The following is a 19,305-nucleotide window of genomic DNA, read 5'->3' as shown; positions in this document are numbered from 1 at the left end:
ATCAGCCACACTATCAGAGGCTCATTCACCTGCACATCTACCAATGTGATAGATGCCATCATGTGCCAGCAATGCCCCTCTGCCATGTACATTGGTCAAGCTGGACAGTCTCTATGTAAAAGAATAAATGGACACAAATCAGACGTCAAGAATTATAGCATTCAAAAACCAGTCAGAGAACAGAACACTTCAATCTCTCTGGTCACTCGATTACAGACCTAAAAGTGGCAATACTACAACAAAAAAACTTCAAAAACAGACTCCAAGGAGAGACTGCTGAATTGGAATTAATTTGCAAACTGTATACAATTAACTTAGGCTTGAATAGAGACTGGGAGTGGATGGGTCATTACACAAAGTAGAACTATTTCCCCATGTTTATCCCCAGCCCCCACTGTTCCTCAGACGTTCTTGTCAACTGCTGGAAACGGCCCACCTTGATTATCACTACAAAAGATGTGTCCCCACCCCCGACCTCCTGCTGGTAATAGCTCACCTTAAGTGATCACTCTGGTTACAGTGTGTATGGTAACACCCATTGTTTCATGTTCTCTATGTATATACATCTCCCCACTGTATTTTCCACTGAATGCATCCAATGAAGTGAGCTGTAGCTCACGAAAGCTTATGCTCAAATAAATTGGTTAGTCTCTAAGGTGCCACAAGTACTCCTTTTCTTTTTGCGAATACAGACTAACACGGCTGCTACTCTGAAACCTATAAAAATAATAGATCGTCATCTCCACATTATCCCCTTTTCATCGCTCTGCTCCTGGCAGCAACAAACACCTGAAGAACATAGAACTGGGGAGAGGTCCCCACCTGAACAGGAAATGCAGCCTGGAAACTGTTGCAGCTTATGGTGAGACACACATTTAGTTTTTAAGTTCATTTGCATATTAGCTTGCATTTTTCATCTCTTTTTTGGCTAACCAATTCTGACTTTTATGCCTCATCATTTGTGATTACTTAAAATTTATCTGCAGTAAATAAACTTTTTTTTTTTATTGTTTTATCCAATCCAGTGTGTTTGGACTGAAGTGTTGGGGAACCTCTACTTGAGAATTTAAGGAAAGTTCACAATCATTTCTCAGTCTTGGAATGACAGACTGTTTATGAGCTTGCACTGTCCAAGAGAATCCTGAGGAGCGCAAGATACAGATTTCTGGGGAACAAGGCTGGAACTAAGAATTTGTGGGTGTCACCCTGTCTGTAGTTCATGAGTGGCTGGGAGAGCATTTATGTATTGATCTGGGAGCAATCAGTGCAGCTGAAGGCTGCGTAAGCAGACCAGGAGTGGCTCTTCTTTCAGTAAAGAAGGGTAAAAGGCATGCCAGGCTAGAAAGTTCAGGCAACACCGCTGTTCGACAGTACAGATTGAACCCTGGGGAATGTTACAATATTAATGTTTTCATGTTACTTGCTTAAAAAAAAAAGCAAATACTGGATATTCCATTTGGCCTTCAAGCCAACTCTTCAGTCCGTTTTCAATAACTGAATATTTATGAAAAGTATCTCATTAGCCACTACAGAAATGGAGATAGTCCACATGCTCTTTGGATAGACTATTACAAGCTTCTCCATTCTGTCCTGCTATTTTCAAGCACAACTGTTCTGGAAGGACTGGCTCTGAAAGACTAGTTCAAACCTCCATGGCATTTCACTCCCTCGCCTGACTGCTAAAGCTATCCCCAAAAGCGACAATTAAGGCATTTGATGGTATTGATTTCAGGTGAGAGAACCACTGATCCAGTGGTAACTGGACTGAGAGCAAGAACCACCGAACAGCCAGTGGGACAGTAATGATTTTCAGTACCTACTGATTAGGACTCAATCTGCACTACCTAACTTTGAGCCAAAAGACTTTATCCCATTCCACTTCCCCTTCTCCTAGTTCTAAGGTATATAGCAAAAGGGAAGATTGAAAAGCAAATGAATTTGTTTAGTCCAGAAAAGAGAAGACAGAGGGGACACAATAACAGTTTTCAAAGATTGTTACAAGGAGGAGGGAGAAAAAATTGTTGTTCTTAACCTCTGAGGATAGAACAAGAAGCAAATGGCTTAAATTGCAGCAAGGGCAGTTTAGGTTGGACATTAGGAAAAACTTCCTAACTGTCAGGGTGGTTAAGCACTGGAATAAATTGGCTGGGGAGGTTGGGGAAATCTCCATCATTGGGGATTTTAAGAGCAGGTTGGACAAACACCTGTCAGGGATGGTCTAGATAATACTTAGTCCTGCCTTGAGTGCAGGGGACTGGGCTAGATGACCTCTCGAGGTCCCTTCCAGTTCTATGATTCTATGAAAATGGTATCCATACAGTCCTGATCTACCCAATCCTTTCTACGCCTTCTCCCAAACAAGGCTTGTTATTTAAATACTCTTCTGGTGTAAATAAGTATGGTTCTGTATTTGTAATATAAACTATAGCAGCTTTCCCTGAAGTTCTAAGAGTGTTTAAAAATTAAACTATAAAAGACAGATGCAGAAAATTGAAGTAATGACTTTACCATGAGGGACATCTGCCTTTTAAGAGAGGAAAATAGAATGAAGAGTTTCACAGAATCATTGAGCTGCATATGAATTTGGGAATAGGACCAGTGAGCAATCTGGTACTCATTGGACGGGGGGTGGGGAACAAACGAACAAAAAATCCCCACCTTTGTTTTCATTATACCTCCAATTAATTCCTTCTTTAGCTTTTACATTTTAATAGTCTTTCAGTTCTCGTATTCAGAATAGTCTACAGTTCTGGCCTTCATCTGCCATAGCCCCATCTCAGCTAATTCAATGAAGCCATTGCCATAATCAGATGTGTCAGTCAGTTATGTAGACACTTCCATTGCTTTTTAAGCTTTCTAAATATTGTGTATTTGTCCTTGCTGGCCAAAACCTTATGGGGTCATATACTCAGCTGGGGTCTGTGCTATTTATTATTTGTTTTAAGGTAGATGTAAGAAACCATGACTTGTTTTTCAAATGGGTAAACTGAAAGAAGACCAGATTTACAGTTCTAAAGACTTCAGTCCTCTGTGGACTTATAGATCTGATACAGCATGTGCAAAGACAGCTTCCCTGTACTGCCTCATAAATGCACCTTAGAGTGGATCGTAATTTCAGATCATTCAGTTTTGGATTCAGAAAAGCATCCACAACTTCCATATAGTTTTTGCACTTATCTGCTTTATAATTTGAGTTCCTCCATCCACGGTCCATTGAAATCAGGAGTTTTTCCAATTATTTCAATAGATATCAGATCAGATCTACAGGCACGCTCACTAGATATATTTGAAATTCAGATATTCCCACACTTTAGGGAAAGTGGAATTTGGCTAACAGAAAAACAGATAAAATAAACAATTAAGAAGCCTTTGTGAAGTTTTATTGCAACAAAATTGTTCCTTCCGTCCCCTCTTTTTCACTACTAGACTTACTCCCCGTTTGAAGCTACCAAGTCTAAAGTAGTTCCATCCTTGGTTTTTTCCAGTTTTGACTTGCTGACATGGTAGCCAGTTAGTACCCAATGTGAGGATGTGTTTTGTGATGAGGGCATTAATCCACAGGAAAGTGAACTAGGATAACCCACTCACTTCATACAGGTCTCTCAAAAGTCACCAGATGGTGATTCTTTTCACTCAGTAACGAGAAGGACAACAATTGTATGAATAACCCAGAGTATAAAGACCGGTTTCAGAGTAGCAGCCATGTTAGTCTGTATCCGCAAAAATACGCAAATAAATTTGTTAGTCTCTAAAGTGCCACAAGTACTCCTGTTCTTCTTCCAGAGTATAAAGGTTATTAATCCCATTACTTACTCCCTTAGCTAAAGCGTTACTGCTTGCTAAATTTTACACTATTTTTACATAACAATTCATAACACACACACACACACCCATAATCAGATATCTGTATAAACAAAACACCACCACCAAGCTTTACAAAATAGCTAGTCAATGCTCTGTAAGATACTAGTGGAATAACTTAACACAGTAAGGTTCTGATCCTTTATGGTAGCATTCAGTGTCTCCAAACAAACAGTAATAAGAAAGGTTTCAGAGTAGCAGCCGTGTTAGTCTGTGTCCGCAAAAAGCAAAGGAGTACTTGTGGCACCTTAGAAACTAACCAATTTATTTGAGCATAAGCTTTCGTGAGCTACAGCTCACTTCATCAGATGCAATAAACAAAAAACTCTCCTCACATCCCTGTTAATCTACCAAATTATGAGGCTTAAATCATCAGATGTGTCAAAATTCCTAACGCTCTTGGACTTTGACAGACTACTACTGGGAGCCAGTTTTAAAGAAGGCTCTGCCACATGCCTCTGGATTTTAGTTTCTGGACAGAAAGCAATTGCAATCCCTCCACTAGTACCGTTATAAATTATGGTCCATACTGCCAGGAAAGAGTTCAAGTTGATGATAATTTGGAAATTCCAATATAAATTGCTACTAGAAGCAAACAGAAAGGCACGGCAGAATTTGACACACATGTGGTGTGCTTACATCACTTCACAGGAAAATGTTTATGGTAACAATATGGTCAATTTATATTATAATTATAATATTAAAGTAATAGGAAATTACATTTTTTCATTAAACTATAGTATTAAGTTTAAATAACCATTTTCCTACAACACACATTTGAATTCAGTAATAGTAAATATACTATGTACTGTAAAAATAATGTCTATCGTTCTTACAGTATGAGATATCATGTAAGTGCTGCAGGGTAGGGATGCTCTTTCCTTTGTGTTTGAATATTGGTTAACAAACGTTATTTTTAAATTGAGTTGAGAACTGAACGATCTACACAGGAATCTCAAAAATAATCCATACTACAGCTGTGCGAGTTTGCCTGCATTTGTCGAAATCCAGAATATACTCAGCTTTCTGGTTCATTAACCAGCCCACATGACACTGGATTCAACATCCATTTTTATATGCTTAATACAGATTACTTGTGCACTAAATTAATAGAGAAACCCCACCAATTTAGCTAATAGGACTGATCCATTGGTTGCTGAAGTAAATAAAAACACTTCCACTGATTTCACTGGGCTTTGTATCACGTGCACAAAGAATGACTGTATTGGGGAACACCTGTATTATTCCTATTCACACGACTGGTTTACTGTACTACATTTAAAAAAAACCCACACAATATCACACCCAGACTATAGCCCCAAAGTCATAGCAACAACTAGTAGAGTTGCCACTCTACCTTTCCCAAGAATATTTCCAACAATCTCACTTGCTTATTTAATAATGTAAAAAAGCAACAAATATGAGGCTTGACTGAAAGTTCTATAGGGCCTTATCTTTTACAAAAAAATAGATACTGAAGAAAGGACTCCTACCGAGCCATCTCATGACATTTTGCGATGACATTTCGTAGGGTGAATGGCTTTTGTGTGAAATACCGATGTTCTGACACTATCATATCTTGTGAATAAGCCCTTGAGATTCCCTCTTGTATGTGTTGCTATTCAGAGCAAATATGACATAACATAAAAATATAAATAAACATCATTGAACAAGCTTTCCAGTCACCCATTATTTGCCCGGTGGTCAAAAGAGCAGCTCTCATCTTGCTAATGAAGTAGTCCAGGAAAAGATCAGTGTCTTTCTGGACAGAGCTACATTCAGGAACTTCAACCTTTGTGGGTTAAAACATCCTGGTGTTAGCTGGACACTTGTTCAGTTCTTAGTGCAATACAGACAGTTAGCTCTTTAGAACAATCCTACACCATTGGGAGACATCCTTGGCCCAACTCAAGTCAATGGGATTTTGGTTATTGGTTTAAATGGGGCCAATATTTCACCCCATGTCCTTTATAATAATCCTAAATAAGTGATGGGGTAGTGGGATGTCCCAGAGTTGGGTTTTTTTCGGATGACCATGTGCCTGTAACAGATTTACTCTACTCTGCACATCAGTCACTAGCCTGAGGAGATTCAAGGTGAAGGCAGGAGGAATCAGCCATACACCTAATAAAAATACATTCTTTGAAAACTTAAGACACAGAAACGTCAGTTTGAATGACCAGGGCCTTCCAGGGAGCCTGAGGGAAAATATTCAGTCTTTGGCTTTATGACAGGTTTTCAGGGGATTGTAATCCTACAGAATTTATGCCGTACTTACCCTTTCTGCTTATCATAACATTCAGTGTCTGATAGCTCCCCTGCCTTCAGGAAGGACTGCTGGATCTGGATGAGTAGACTTTTCCCTTAGCTTTAATTCCGTTTTCCTCTTTCTTTGAGGAAGGCTTTGGAGAAGGAAACAAGAACTGGCCTTTTCCTAGATTTGACTAATGCTTATCCTCTAGTTGTGGTCAGGCTCATGAAATTATTATAGTACAATGGTCCTCTCCGTTAAAAGGGGGACTATTTCAAGTGCTCTAAAATCCACAAGCTCACTCAGATTACCTCAAAATTTGCTATACCTCATAGGAGTGCTGGGCATGTTGTTATTCCAAATGTAGGGCAACTTCAGTAAAGGATACAGCCCTCCCCTCCCTCTCAAAAGGGGGGAAAAAAAACCAGCAGCATTTTGCAAAGTCATCTTGCACTTCAATTTTTTATTTTATTTTATTTTATTTTATTTTTTTGCGTGGGGAGGGGGGAGGACACACACCTAGATCTCATACTATGGCTCTAATCCTTCTCAGCCTGACCTTGACTTCTCAGGATTTAGCTCCGTTCGTACATGGCACACTCTACCCCTTTGGGGATGCAATACTGAAGGAAGTTAAAAGTTAACATTTGTAACTTCAGGTCAGGGCACGTGCAGCAAGACTAGGGCTCTGTTGAAGCAGGTAGGTTTCCGGGCATTTATCACAGTAATTGGGTAGCTCGAGGTGACATGCTATGTTCATTTAAGCAGAACCTAATACTTTGTGATTGACTGAAGCATCTTCCAGTAAGACATCCAGGCCCAGATTCCTGAAGATATTTAGACATTGTTCTGCTCAGCATTGCAAGAACTAAATGACTTAGGAGCATAAAGTTGTTTTCAACAGTGATTTAGACACTTAGGAGTCCCTTTGAGATACTACAGTGATAAGCACAGTATCAAAACCTGTACAGAAAAGAGTAGGCATCATACCATTACGATCTGCAGGGCTGCTTTAGTGAACTGTATACAATTTTGATTTTTCTCTGCCTTGCACAGGAAAGTCCCACTGTATTAATTAAGTAAGCTGAAGAGCTTCATCAAATTAAGGAAGCCAAACTAACTTAAAAGAGATGAATAGCATATGCACACAAAGCCTGGGACAGAAGGGTGGGTGGGGGGTCATATGGTTAAGATTTTGCACTATGCATCAGCAAATACAGGTTCAGTTACTCATTCTATGTGGAAGCCTTACCCGTGAAAGCAAAATACAAACAGATTCCCAAACAGGAACAGGAAGTGAGACTCAATGGGGGAGACACATTAGGGAGGAGGGGAAGGGGTCTGGAGAGATGCAAGGTGGTCCTCTAAATCAGAAGGAGGGTCTGGAATAAGCTAGCCTATCTAAATTTGCAAAGAAGGTTAAAAGTTAGGTAAGAGGAGATACATATTGACACATATTGTTTTAATCCTGTTTCTCTCTGCTTGCTAAATTTCTATGAACAACTAAACCATACTTGTCTTTGACAAAGCAGTCATGAGTCACTTAACTGCGTACTTGTCACAAGTTCCCAGTGAGGATTCCACAGCCGGACCCAAACCCACTTGGGCCAGCTGGAATAAACTGGGTTGTGAAACAGGGAGTGTTGTAGCTCAGTGATCCAGTCTAAAGTGGGGTGAACTGTAGGATACTACTCTGGGAGAAGCGTAGGTTGAGGCATGACACTTAGGACTCCTGTGACCGCTCTCTGTCTCTCCATGGGCACTCCTAACACCTGCCTCACAGGGGTGTACTGAGGATAATTTATGAGCTGCTCCTATACTATGGTAAGGAGGTTTAGATATACAGCGTCCGAACTCTTCACAGACTTATTATAAGACGGGGCTCCTGCCACAATGAGTTCACAACCCAACTCAGGCTCTGACCCCATACAAGTTTACCGTTGAGGGTCAGGAAGCACTGGGGTTAACGGAAGCATCGGAAGTCTATCCAAAAATCAGTCAGATTTTAAGGAATAGTATAAAGAAGCAGAGGGAGGGTATTGTGCACTAGAATGGAGAGATTACCCCCATCATAAAGACTGGCCTTGAAGAAGCCACAAAGCAGAGTCTGTGGAAAGGAGCAGATTAAAAACAGTGAAGAACAGAGGATAGTGTGGTCTAAAAGGAGCAAGTGAGGAGTCAGTGGAACTGGGTGACTAACGTGGATGCTCAAGTCACTTTAGGAGAAATTATTTCTATAGAAAGAGCAAAAACAGATGCTATTGTGCCTAGGTGATGTTCAGTTAAGGCAGAATGTTCAGGCAATGAAGCTTTGGGTTCAGAGTGACAGTCTTAGAAGACTAAATCTGCACCTGCTCAGTGGGCCAGACCACTGTGACTATTGATGAACATGCTTTTGGAGGAGAAAAAATTGTTCCGTTAAAAATGATCTCATTCGAGAACGTTCAACCAAATGCTTAAAACATAGACTGGATACTTCTAATTAACAAAGTGTAAATGTGTTGTGTGTCATCAGGAATGGGCTGTACTCTTAGTATAATACAGATTTGTGATTATCTCTATTAAATACATTAGAACAAGGGCTCATTCTTTAACTAGATCCACAAAGCAATCAGTCATAAAGCTATTTGAGCTATATTATCCAGCACTCATGATTACTTCTGTATTGACTGTTCAAAATAATTCTGTTATAAAATATCAGCTTGGTTATTGGCCAGATGGAAAGTAAATCTCCGGATATAGATCTACATAAAAATGCCACTGGCTACCGAAGAATCACATGCTTTAGCACTCGGAAAGACTGTTAAATATAGCCAGTATCCAGGCTACAGCTCCCACAGAAATAGATTTGCAGAAAAAAGGAGCTAGAGGATGAATGGGAGAACTATTAGCCGAGTCCTACCCTCCCTTTCAGTAGCATTGCCAGGGATCGCTCACTTTCATTACTTGTGCTGCTGCTGCCGCCATTTCTCACTCTCAGAATTAGCATCAAAAGTACTAATTTCAGAAGGCAGAACGCAGTAGACTGGGATAATAAATGCTAAAGGAAATTCTCAGCTCCGTCAAAGTAGGACAGAGGACACAGGGATTTGTTTCTTAAATTCAAATGCCTAATTAGTAAAATAGGTTTAAGATTAAGGCTGCATCTCAAATGCAGATCATTATTAACAACATTCATACTGCGGTAGCAACTACAAACCAGTCAGACTGGGACCCCGTTGTACCGGGTGCTGCACAAATATAAAATAAATGACAGACTCAGCATTCTTTTCTTAAAGGCTCCGTCATTAAACTCCAGCAGTACTTGAAAAATAAAAGTGTGTTTATAAGTAAGGGCAGTGTCCTGTGCATGGTTAAAACCAATATTTTCCAGTAAAAGCTTGGTGTTAATGTACGGTTAACTACGCTGATTGATTACAAAGTATCTCCAAGATATTCCTGCCTGCAAATAGCCTTACATTCTTTAAAACATACACTAGTGATAATTTCCTGACTTGTACCTTGTTTAGATAAAGTTTGAACCCAACGGTAGCGCCAATGACTCCTCATCATTATAGGTTATTGCACCCTATTTCAGACACGCTTAATAACTGGAAGGATACTGCAGAAAAGTTAAGAGACTCCCTAGCCAGCATGGAAGGAAAGATACACATGGCATGTTCTGTGGGGTAATTTCTTCCAAGGACCCCAAGTATCATGGAAGTCTGCCATTAGAATACAGAAGGAGGGAAAGGGTCACAGGCAGAAAAAGCAGCCAGCTTATCTCATCTTGGGGGGTGGGGTGGGGGGAGAATATCATGTTTACAAGAGCTAGTTCTCCCCCCACATATATATCTACCAGAAATCGTGGGAAAATAATTTCTCTCTGGTTGGTAGTTTCATCGGTGATGAGTAGTATTTTTTTACATGTCTGACATTATCATGCATTTGTGGTCACTCCAATTAATGGACTGAGCATCCTCAACTCCTAGTGGACCACAACAGCCATTTAGCTGGACTGAGTAAGGAGGGAAAATGATCATGTCCTGAAAATACCAATAATGATGCCTTGGAAGTTGATCTTAAAAGTTAATTTTTCATTAAAAAACCCTCCCTCTACCCCTACACACACACACCCCCCTCTACCTTCCTTGGGTTGGTTTTCAAAATGCATCTACCCCCAAAAATGAAAATGTTAGCTAGCTGGTTATTAAAGGAGTACTCGGTACACGAATAATACTGTTCTTTAATAACAGCTTGAAACTAGTATGGATGTAACAAAATCTCATTCACATTGGCTGCTATTTAATCATTATAATGAAGGATGACCACTAGCATTGAGGTTATATGAGAGTTGCCATTCTAACCTCCTGTTTTCAAGTTGTTCCTAACTTTCTACAATTTTCAACTTTCAGAAGGATATTTTCCAGGCTTAGGCCCTGATCCTACAAGACACTCCATATGCTTTGGATAGGACTATGCCTCTATCCAAAGTGGATTTTTCTCAGACGCACCACACAAAAAAAGCTTAAGCAAAAAACCTTCAACTGAAAATGAGAAAATGAAGATGTTTATTTTTCATTCGGAGGGAAACTGTAACTTCTTTAAAAAAAAATCTTTAACTGTAGAAATAGCTGAGGATAGAAAGTGTCTAATTGAAAACTGGATTTGATTTGAATGAGGTAAGATCTTTTGAAAACAGCACTGTCTGCAGGCATGTCTGAACAACATTTTTATGCAAAGGTTCTAAAATGCATAGCTACAGAATGCTGCTCTGTATGTAAGTGTGAGCCTTACCTAGCTATGCGAAGAAAAGTATACTGAAGACATGCACTTATTTGTCAGCCTTCTGGCTACTCTGCAAAGTTCTTCTTTCCTCCAGGCAAAAGCTGACTCTTCCATTACAGTAATGAGGTGAATGTCTTCAAATATATTATTTTTTTATTTATTCATTTTTTATGAGGGGATTTTTCTTTTTTTTTTAAAACTGTGAATGGCCCCGGAGGATGGTTTATTTTATTTCTTGTTTTCATTGCAAGGTTTGCATTCTAATTCTTGCACAACATGTAGAACTACAAATAGATGCTGTATTCACTGAAATATCTCAAATTGATCGAATCAAATTAAAAAAAAATGGGTCCAGCTGCTGCCTCTCTCACTGAATTGGGAGTTGCCTCTGAGTCTTTCCAAATCCCCTCTCATATAATTTGGAGTTCACAGATGAACATGATCTGATATGTGGTAAATATAATGGCAAAGTGCTGCAGGATCCATTACAGGTGGAAGCTGGGCCATAAATTAATCTGGGATGTTATGAATGGTAGGGGAAATGGCATAGCAGGGATTATTCTGGGAGCTTTACCTCCAACTTTCTGGTGATTAAAATCATAACCTTAATGTTGCAACAACAGTCTTAACACCAACTTGCATTTATATAGCACATAACCCAAAAGGCTCTGCATTACAACTATACATTTTGCTTTAGTCTAGTTGGATAATAGGATTAGGATTATGGGATTTCTTTCTTTACAGAGGACTATAGATTTTCTCCCACAGAAGAGAAATACAAGGAAGGACAGCTTTAATTTCCAGGATAATCTCAGTATTGAAAGATCATGAGTAGTGATTTGGTTTAATTTCACAATCTAATGTAAAAGCTCAGTTGTGTACAGAAGATCATTAACTAGCCCAAAGACTTAGTGCTTGTAACTCTGTTGTTTAGTTCCACCTCTGTTGTCTTCGGGGGAGCAGAGAGGTGGGAGGGGAGTATGATCGCACTAGCCAGAGTAATACATTGCCTGTCATCAAAAGCCAATATTACATGCTGACAGTATTTGGAAAGGCCTATAGCTTGTAAAGCCACTCACTCACATTATTGCTGAAACAATATTGCTTTCTCTTGGAGCGAGTCAGGAAGCAATAACAGAAAAAAAAATTGTTGCATTTTATATTACTTTATTTCTACTTAATGGCATTGGCTGAGAGATGTATTTGACTTTCTCTTGTGCCTGACCTCAAAATGTACATGAATTCCAGAACAAAGTAGTTATCCTGTTCTCAAAAGTGAATGTAAATGAAAAAAGGTGCCAGTGATAAATCGCTGCAGTCAAAACATGCTTATGTTATTGTGAGTACCCTGTACCATTTTCACAGCATATAGCATAAAATGAAGTAACATTTAAGTCTACTTATTGGAACAACACTGGCTATTTGGCTCTTTTACACGCCAATCTTAGGTATTCAAACACAATCTTCTGTTAAAAGTTAATACACTACAGTATAATTGGCCTAAATCTTTTGGAGTCAGTGGAGCTCTGCTGATTGATATCGGCTGAGGATCTAGTCCTAAATGACTAGATTAACTGTTTAGGGCTAGATTCTCACCCTTACTCATGCTGAGTAGTACCTTGATATGCAAGTAGTCTCATTGATCTCAAGAGTATTGGGAAGGATTGATGAATTTAGTGGGATGAGGAGGAGTTTAACATTTAATACACTGAATTTTGTTTCTGCAATGTGGGTCCAATTCTTGGTCCTGACCCTGTGCCCTCAGCTCCAACACCACAAAGGCACTTAACGCCACCTTAAACAGGCATCTGTGGGTTCCCCTCAGATTAGAGGGGATGTTAGTGGGAGGAGAGGGACAGTGCCAGCAGGCTAATCCCACTGGGATAGATTAGAGAAGCTGTTCAATGCAATAATCCGGGACTGTTTTGGGTCTCAGACACCAGGACTAGTTAAATGGAAAACTGACCCGTCAGCTGCACCAAGCTTTGGACCTGTATGTGTGCGCGCTACTGTCCCAGTTTCCATTAAATCCCTACTCCTTTGCAAAGAAAAAAGAGTGGATGCAAACACAGAGTACAGTATTTTAGTGCTTTATGCAAAAATATTTATACTCTCAAGGAAGTATTTGGATTGTCAAGGCACAGCAAATCTTATAACCCATAGAAGAAGCAGTTCCACTTTCAGAATTCCAGCAAAAGCAACCATGTTTGAACCATTTTAATCAACCATCAGCACTCTCTCTTGCCCCCTCTTCTCTTGGTACCCTGAAGCCACTGTTCAAGTAACTCCTCAGTATATATTCTTGAGTTTCATGCCCAAGCACAATAAAGATAATTTGTGTTAAGGCTCTCATTCAGTCACCACTCTATTCACATGGCTGAGGGCAACCCAAAAACAATTGCATCAAGGAGTCATTGTGTTTGACTAGGCAAAAACACCTATTCATTCTCACTTATTACATAATGGAAAGGAACACTCTCTGTGTGACATGATAAAGGCTGCCCAAGTACTGCTTTCCAAAGCACCTTTAGCAACAATTAGCTGGATTTAGCTACAGAACTGTAGCAAAAACAATGAAGAGTCCTTGTGGCACCTTAGAGGCCAACAAATTTATTTGGGCATAAGCTTTCGTGGGCTAAAACCCACTTCATCAGATGCCTGGAGTGGAACATACAGTAGGGAGGTATAAATATACAGCATATGAAAAGATGGGAGTTGCCTTACCACGTGGGGGGGTCAGTGCTAATGAGCCATTTCAATTGACAGCAGGATACCAAGGGAGGAAAAATAACTTTTGTAGTGGAAATGAGAGTGGCCCATTTCAAACAGTTGACAAGGAGGTGTGAGTAACAGTAGCGGGAAATTAGTAAGGGGAAAATTAGGTTTAGGTTTTGTAATGACCCAACCACCCCCAGTCTTTATTCAGGCCTAATGTGATGGTGTCCAGTTTGCAAATTAATTCCAGTTCTGCAGTTTCAGGTTAGTCTGTTTTTGAAGGTTTTTTTGTTGAAGAATTGCCACTTTTAGGTCTGTTACTGAGTGACCATAGAGATTGAAGTGTTCTCCTACTATTTTTTGAATGTTATGATTCCTAATGTCAGATTTGTGTCCATTTATTCTTTTGCATAGAGACTGTGCAGTCTGGCCAATGTACATGGCAGAGGGGCATTGCTGGCACATGATGGCATGTATCGCATTGGTAGATGTGCAGGTGGACGAGCCCCTGATGGTGTGGCTGATATGGTATACCTCCCTACTGTATGTTCCACTCCATGATTCTGATGAATTGGGTTTTAGCCCACGAAAGCTTATGCCCAGATAAATTTGTTAGTCTCTAAGGTGCCACAAGGACCTCTCATTGTTTTTGCTGATACAGACTAATACTGCTACCATTCCGAGAACTGTAGCAGTCGACCCATGCTAGCCCCATTTCAGCGGCCTCATTTCTAAAGAGTTATTTGTTTGATTTCTTTACCACTTTTGGCCCAATAGTACATTTACAAAGTAGTATTTTAAAGTTACTTTCTTTCACAATTTAAGTTCCTAAGCATATTTAGTATCAGAATGATCTGATATCAGATTTAAGTGTTTTGCAATGGATCTACTATAAAACTGTTTCTGGCCAGAGGACTTAATGGTGATGGATTAGTAAATTGATGTACAAAAACATAAGTTAGATTAAAACACAAAGTAAACAGAAATCAAAGGAAGATATCAGAGATATCACATATAAACATGTCACAACCTTAGCAGACTGAAACAAAATCTTTCTTTGTTTTTCAAAGATGGTTTATACCTTTAACCTTGATCATCAGAAGAAAAATAACCCTCCTACAATCAAAACATTTTATTTTCACGTCTTCTCAAGTGCATACAATGATGTTATCAGCTTGCTCAGAAGAATACTAAAATATCAGCTGGTACCAATTTAATAAAAGGAAAGTGCTATTAAGGGCACCTCACAGAAAAAACAACATAATAAGCCAACAGTCATAAAATATTTATTCTACAATGAATTCACTTTACCTTGAAAGGCACTGGCTCTTCAGTAAGTGGGCTAACAGGAAGTGAAGTGGTACTACTGGCAGGACTCATATCTGCACTCTGTAAAAAAAACAAACAAACAAACAACCACATCAGTAGTAACACTTTTAAGTTTGGGACACAAACATATTAGGTTTTGCAGTTTAGCTACCTGATGCTGCTTCAATTTTTCATCTAGACAAGTAAAAGAAGAAACACCTCACATGTTAAAACTAACAATTACTAGCAAGCTATACTATATTCTCTGAAATGGGATAAGAATTTAAATACTTCATTTATGGATAAATTACATCCCCATGCACACATTTTGACTTAACACCCAATAAAATGAATAAGCTATTAAGATATGCACACAGATATATGTGCATTTAGAGGAGAATATCAGGGAACTATTTGGAACAAATGCCCTCCCTGCATGCAGAACAAACCATGGTGGACAATCTGGATTGATTGATTTTTTCTTAATTGCCAAGTCATCAAAATTATAGAAAAAGTATATGAAGAATGTCAAGGAGGTTGGTATAAAGCACAGGAGTAACTAATAATATTGAAATATTGACTAGCTGTTAATTATTAAGTTTAGAGGTGACACTAACTTGGGGCATGCTGCTACAAGGAAAGAGTTGGGGAAAAAAAAAAACACTCACAGGAAACTAACCTGGACAAAAAAATACAAGCAATATAAAGTATGCCTGAAAACAAAAAACAAACAAACAAACAAACAAAAACAGAACACACAAACATTCAATGGAAAGGAAATATTTTACAACTTTCATGTCATAAATAAAACTTTAACAAGTAATGGACAGCACAGTAGACATGTTTGCATGTGTAGCCAAAGTGGCATTTGCTTTCTGTGCAATTCTACTGCATTGCAGAACGATTTGTATTTATTTTACTTATGCAATAGGCCCACCGTAGGGCCAATTTTGTAGCTGATATGAATCTGTAGCTCCACTGATCTAGCTTATACTTTCTTGGCGAACAATCCTATACAGACATATACCATAATCAATCTAAACTGACACAATGTCACGAATAGCAATAAAAACTCCTTGAGCAAAACCGAAAAACTTTCTGCTCACTCCCCCTCTAGAAGTGTAAGTAAATAAATACAACTGACTTTGCAACGTACCCTGAAAGTCACCAGAAACTAGCTCTTCCGGACCAGACAAATTCAAATTGCAGGCCCTCTAATGAGAGTTTCCTGTCCCAAAAACATACAAATATGAGGACCGCCAACCTGCGCGTTCCAAAATTATCTTAACTGCTGAAGGCACTTTTACATCTTTAATATAAATAAAGCCCAAATCATAAAGAACTTTACAACTCAAAACGCACCATCCTAACTTGCAGCTGGAAATGAACTGAAAGTCAGTGGAGCCTTTATAGAGCAGGCATAGTGTGGTCTGTGAGAGAAACTTTAACAAAGGGCAGACTGATAGCTGTATTCTGCATGAGCTGCAGTTTCTGGGTAGTCTTGAAGTGTAGTCTAATGTAGGGTCAAAAAAAAATATGAGAATGCTAGAGCTGCCTTCTCATGAACTTTTCCAACAATCTCAATCATTTTACACTGTTAGCAACTTTGGCCAATATCTTTACTAGTGTAAATTAAGTAATTTCAATGGTGATATAGCAGTTCACAGCAGCAGAGAATCAAGTGAAATCGTAAGTAACCAACGGTAGTTTCTTGAGCAATTAAGAAAACAAACAAACAAAAAAAAAGAACCCACCCCATTGCTTTGAACATCAGCTTGCCTTCCTGAAGGGAAGCATTTACAACCTAAAATGCCCAAACAAACTCCTTTCTTCCTTTGTGGCTGATAAATGTCTATTTGTCAGAATCACTTATTACAGTGACGCTCTCAATGCATATCCAGAACTTCTGTGAGAAATTATTCCAGAGAGGACTTCATATTGGATATCTCCTGTCCCACTTCTGTTCTCACAGAAACAGCCAACTAGCCTGAAACTAAATCCACTTATTTGTGAATTACCTAGACAACACCACACAATTGGGTTCCCTTCCTAGCTCTTATCACAAACTTCTGATGTTATTTGAGCAAGACTGTTTTGTTTGTGAATGATGATAAACACTGTTTAATGTTAGTCAAGGTTGCTTTATTGCTTTCACCAATAAAGAATTAGGAAACACAAAGTTAAGGACTAAAAAGTGAAGTTGAGCTGAGTTTGAGTTAGGAAATGCCTGAATGAAGGTTGCCTATGCAAACTTAATTTGGCCCCCTTCTGTGTATGCCATTAGTTACATGACCTCATTTCCCCTCTCTTCCCCCTCCCCCCAAACAGGAACCCTCATTCATTCAGTGCATGGGGCAGATGTGCTATGTAGATGAATTGGGATTGATTAGTGAAGGAGTCTGTCTGTAGGACCCCTGACTTATTTGTTGAAGAAGCTGGAAGGTGTGCAATGAACAAAGGAGGGGATTGCAGGAAGAGTGGACACCAATTTCCCACATGATGCAGAGCAAGTTACTTACACCCAACTTTTCACAGATAGTCTCTTCTGCACATAACTGAAGTCTGTATCATAATGTTTACAGGTAAAGGAGCTGAATTTAGGTTGTATGAGCAACATTCATTCTGCCATTTCCTAACTTCAGAACACTTGACTTTGCAGCCTTTGAGTCATCTTCATAGGTCTATTTTTTTTTGTTTTAACTGATTGATGAGAGCAACCTCTACTAATGGTTAAAGTTTTGCTTGTGAATGTCTTGATTTTAATACAAAGAAAAATGTTCGTTCACATGTATCATGATCTCATGATTTCATCACAGTGTCAAGTAATTAAACTGTATTCACACAAAGCTTTAAATGCAACTTCAGTTTTACTACATCTCCTAAGTTATTAATTATTGCTACAGTAAAAGAAAACTGAGTAGGGACTCATTGGGTCACTTCTCGTGGGTACCCAGAGTTGTGAGGCACCTGACCACCCCCCACCTTAAGTATGAGTGAGTCTTGCCTGTGTCCGCTAGGTGTCACCTCCCTGACTTCACCAGCTCCAGGCAACACAAATCCCAGGCAACACAAGCCTCTTAGCATATGCAGGCTCTGTTATCTGTCTGCAGGTTACTAGAGGCACACTCCAACCCCCAAAGCCCTTTGAGCATCCCCATGGAGTGTTCAGTCCCTGATCTGCTGGACACTCAGAATTCATAGATCCATTTCTCCCTAAGGAACAGTACCCCGCTTACCAGTTCCATCTTAGACCATCTCTCTGTTTAACCCACAGAACTTGCGTATGTTTACAATGAAAGCAAGTTAAAGTTTATTTAGCCAACTATAGAGATTTGAAAGGTAGCAAGTTGAATTATGGAAAAGAAATGGTTACATGTAAAACCAAATCCTGACACACATTCTAGAGCTTAGATTCAATTAACAAGATACTTTGCTGCCTAACGAAGTTTAGATCACAAAAGTATTTGTGGTGTTTTCCAATCTGGCTAGCTGTGACCCTCCTTTCATAAGATAAAACACACTAGCAGTTTGTCTCCTCGGTGAAAGATTCAAGATATACCTCAGTAACCCCAGATATACCCCCCCATTGTCTTTACTTAAATAGACAGGCTTGCCATTTTGGTTTTGTTCCTGCAGTTTCTCTCTCTCCCTCCCGCTCTCATGTGATTCTGCAATCTTTTCATTAGCACCAAGCTCAGTAACGCAAATAGATCTCCACTGTGAAGCACACAATACACAATATACACATGAGTACACAGAGAAAGACAAGTATTTCTTCCTTTGTACCTGACAGGAGCATGTTTATCACCTTCTGATGACCCGCTTTAACTCACACACCTTAAGAAAAGAGTTTTCCAGTGCAGATACATAATTCTTTAAATATTAACTGTACATACATTTTGCAATGACTGATGGACCAGTGGGCTGTTGGCTCCTGGTACAGAAATCACATGCCACCCCGAATTCATAAAATAGACCTCACACAATTAAGGATTAATTTGAATAAGCTGGGCTTCTGGAGATAAAGGTCTTATGTTAGCTGCAGGCTTGCAGTTTTTGCTCATCAGAACGGGAGGGAAGAAAAAAGAGTCAACAAATTGAGACTGAAGGAAGTAAGTGGATGAAAACCTTGAATTAGGGTAACTTTGATACAGAAGTGTATTACGACTAAGATTGTTCGGAATGCTTGTTGATAAGTAGTTTACTGAAGTTAGGAGAAGTGATGACACAGTAGGGGTCACTGTGATTTGGGTGTTTTGTAAAAGTTAGTTTTAAAAAGACTTGAAGTTTGACCTATGTCTCAGGGATGTAGCCTTTGCCTTCTCTGTGGAAATCCACCCAAATTTAACCAAGTTATAAGTTTTTGAAAAGTCATATTTGCATACGCTAAATAGAGGCGTCTT

General features: G+C 39.3%; 1 protein-coding gene across 7 annotated transcripts in view; it reads right to left on the bottom strand.

The window, feature by feature from the left end:
- CCSER1 (coiled-coil serine rich protein 1) overlaps nt 1–19,305 on the bottom strand; it is a 1,092,378-nt gene that overhangs the window by 522,908 nt on the left and 550,165 nt on the right. For all 7 annotated transcript variants that reach the window (XM_048846959.2, XM_075127522.1, XM_075127524.1 and 4 more), the window contains exon 7: nt 14,906–14,983. In XM_048846959.2, coding sequence (XP_048702916.2) covers nt 14,906–14,983 — 78 coding nt within the window. The remainder of the gene's footprint in view (nt 1–14,905; nt 14,984–19,305) is intronic.

This window comes from Caretta caretta, chromosome 4, assembly GCF_965140235.1.
Source record: "Caretta caretta isolate rCarCar2 chromosome 4, rCarCar1.hap1, whole genome shotgun sequence".
Lineage (NCBI taxonomy): Eukaryota > Metazoa > Chordata > Testudines > Cheloniidae > Caretta > Caretta caretta.
This window is presented reverse-complemented; position numbering and strand designations above follow the sequence as displayed.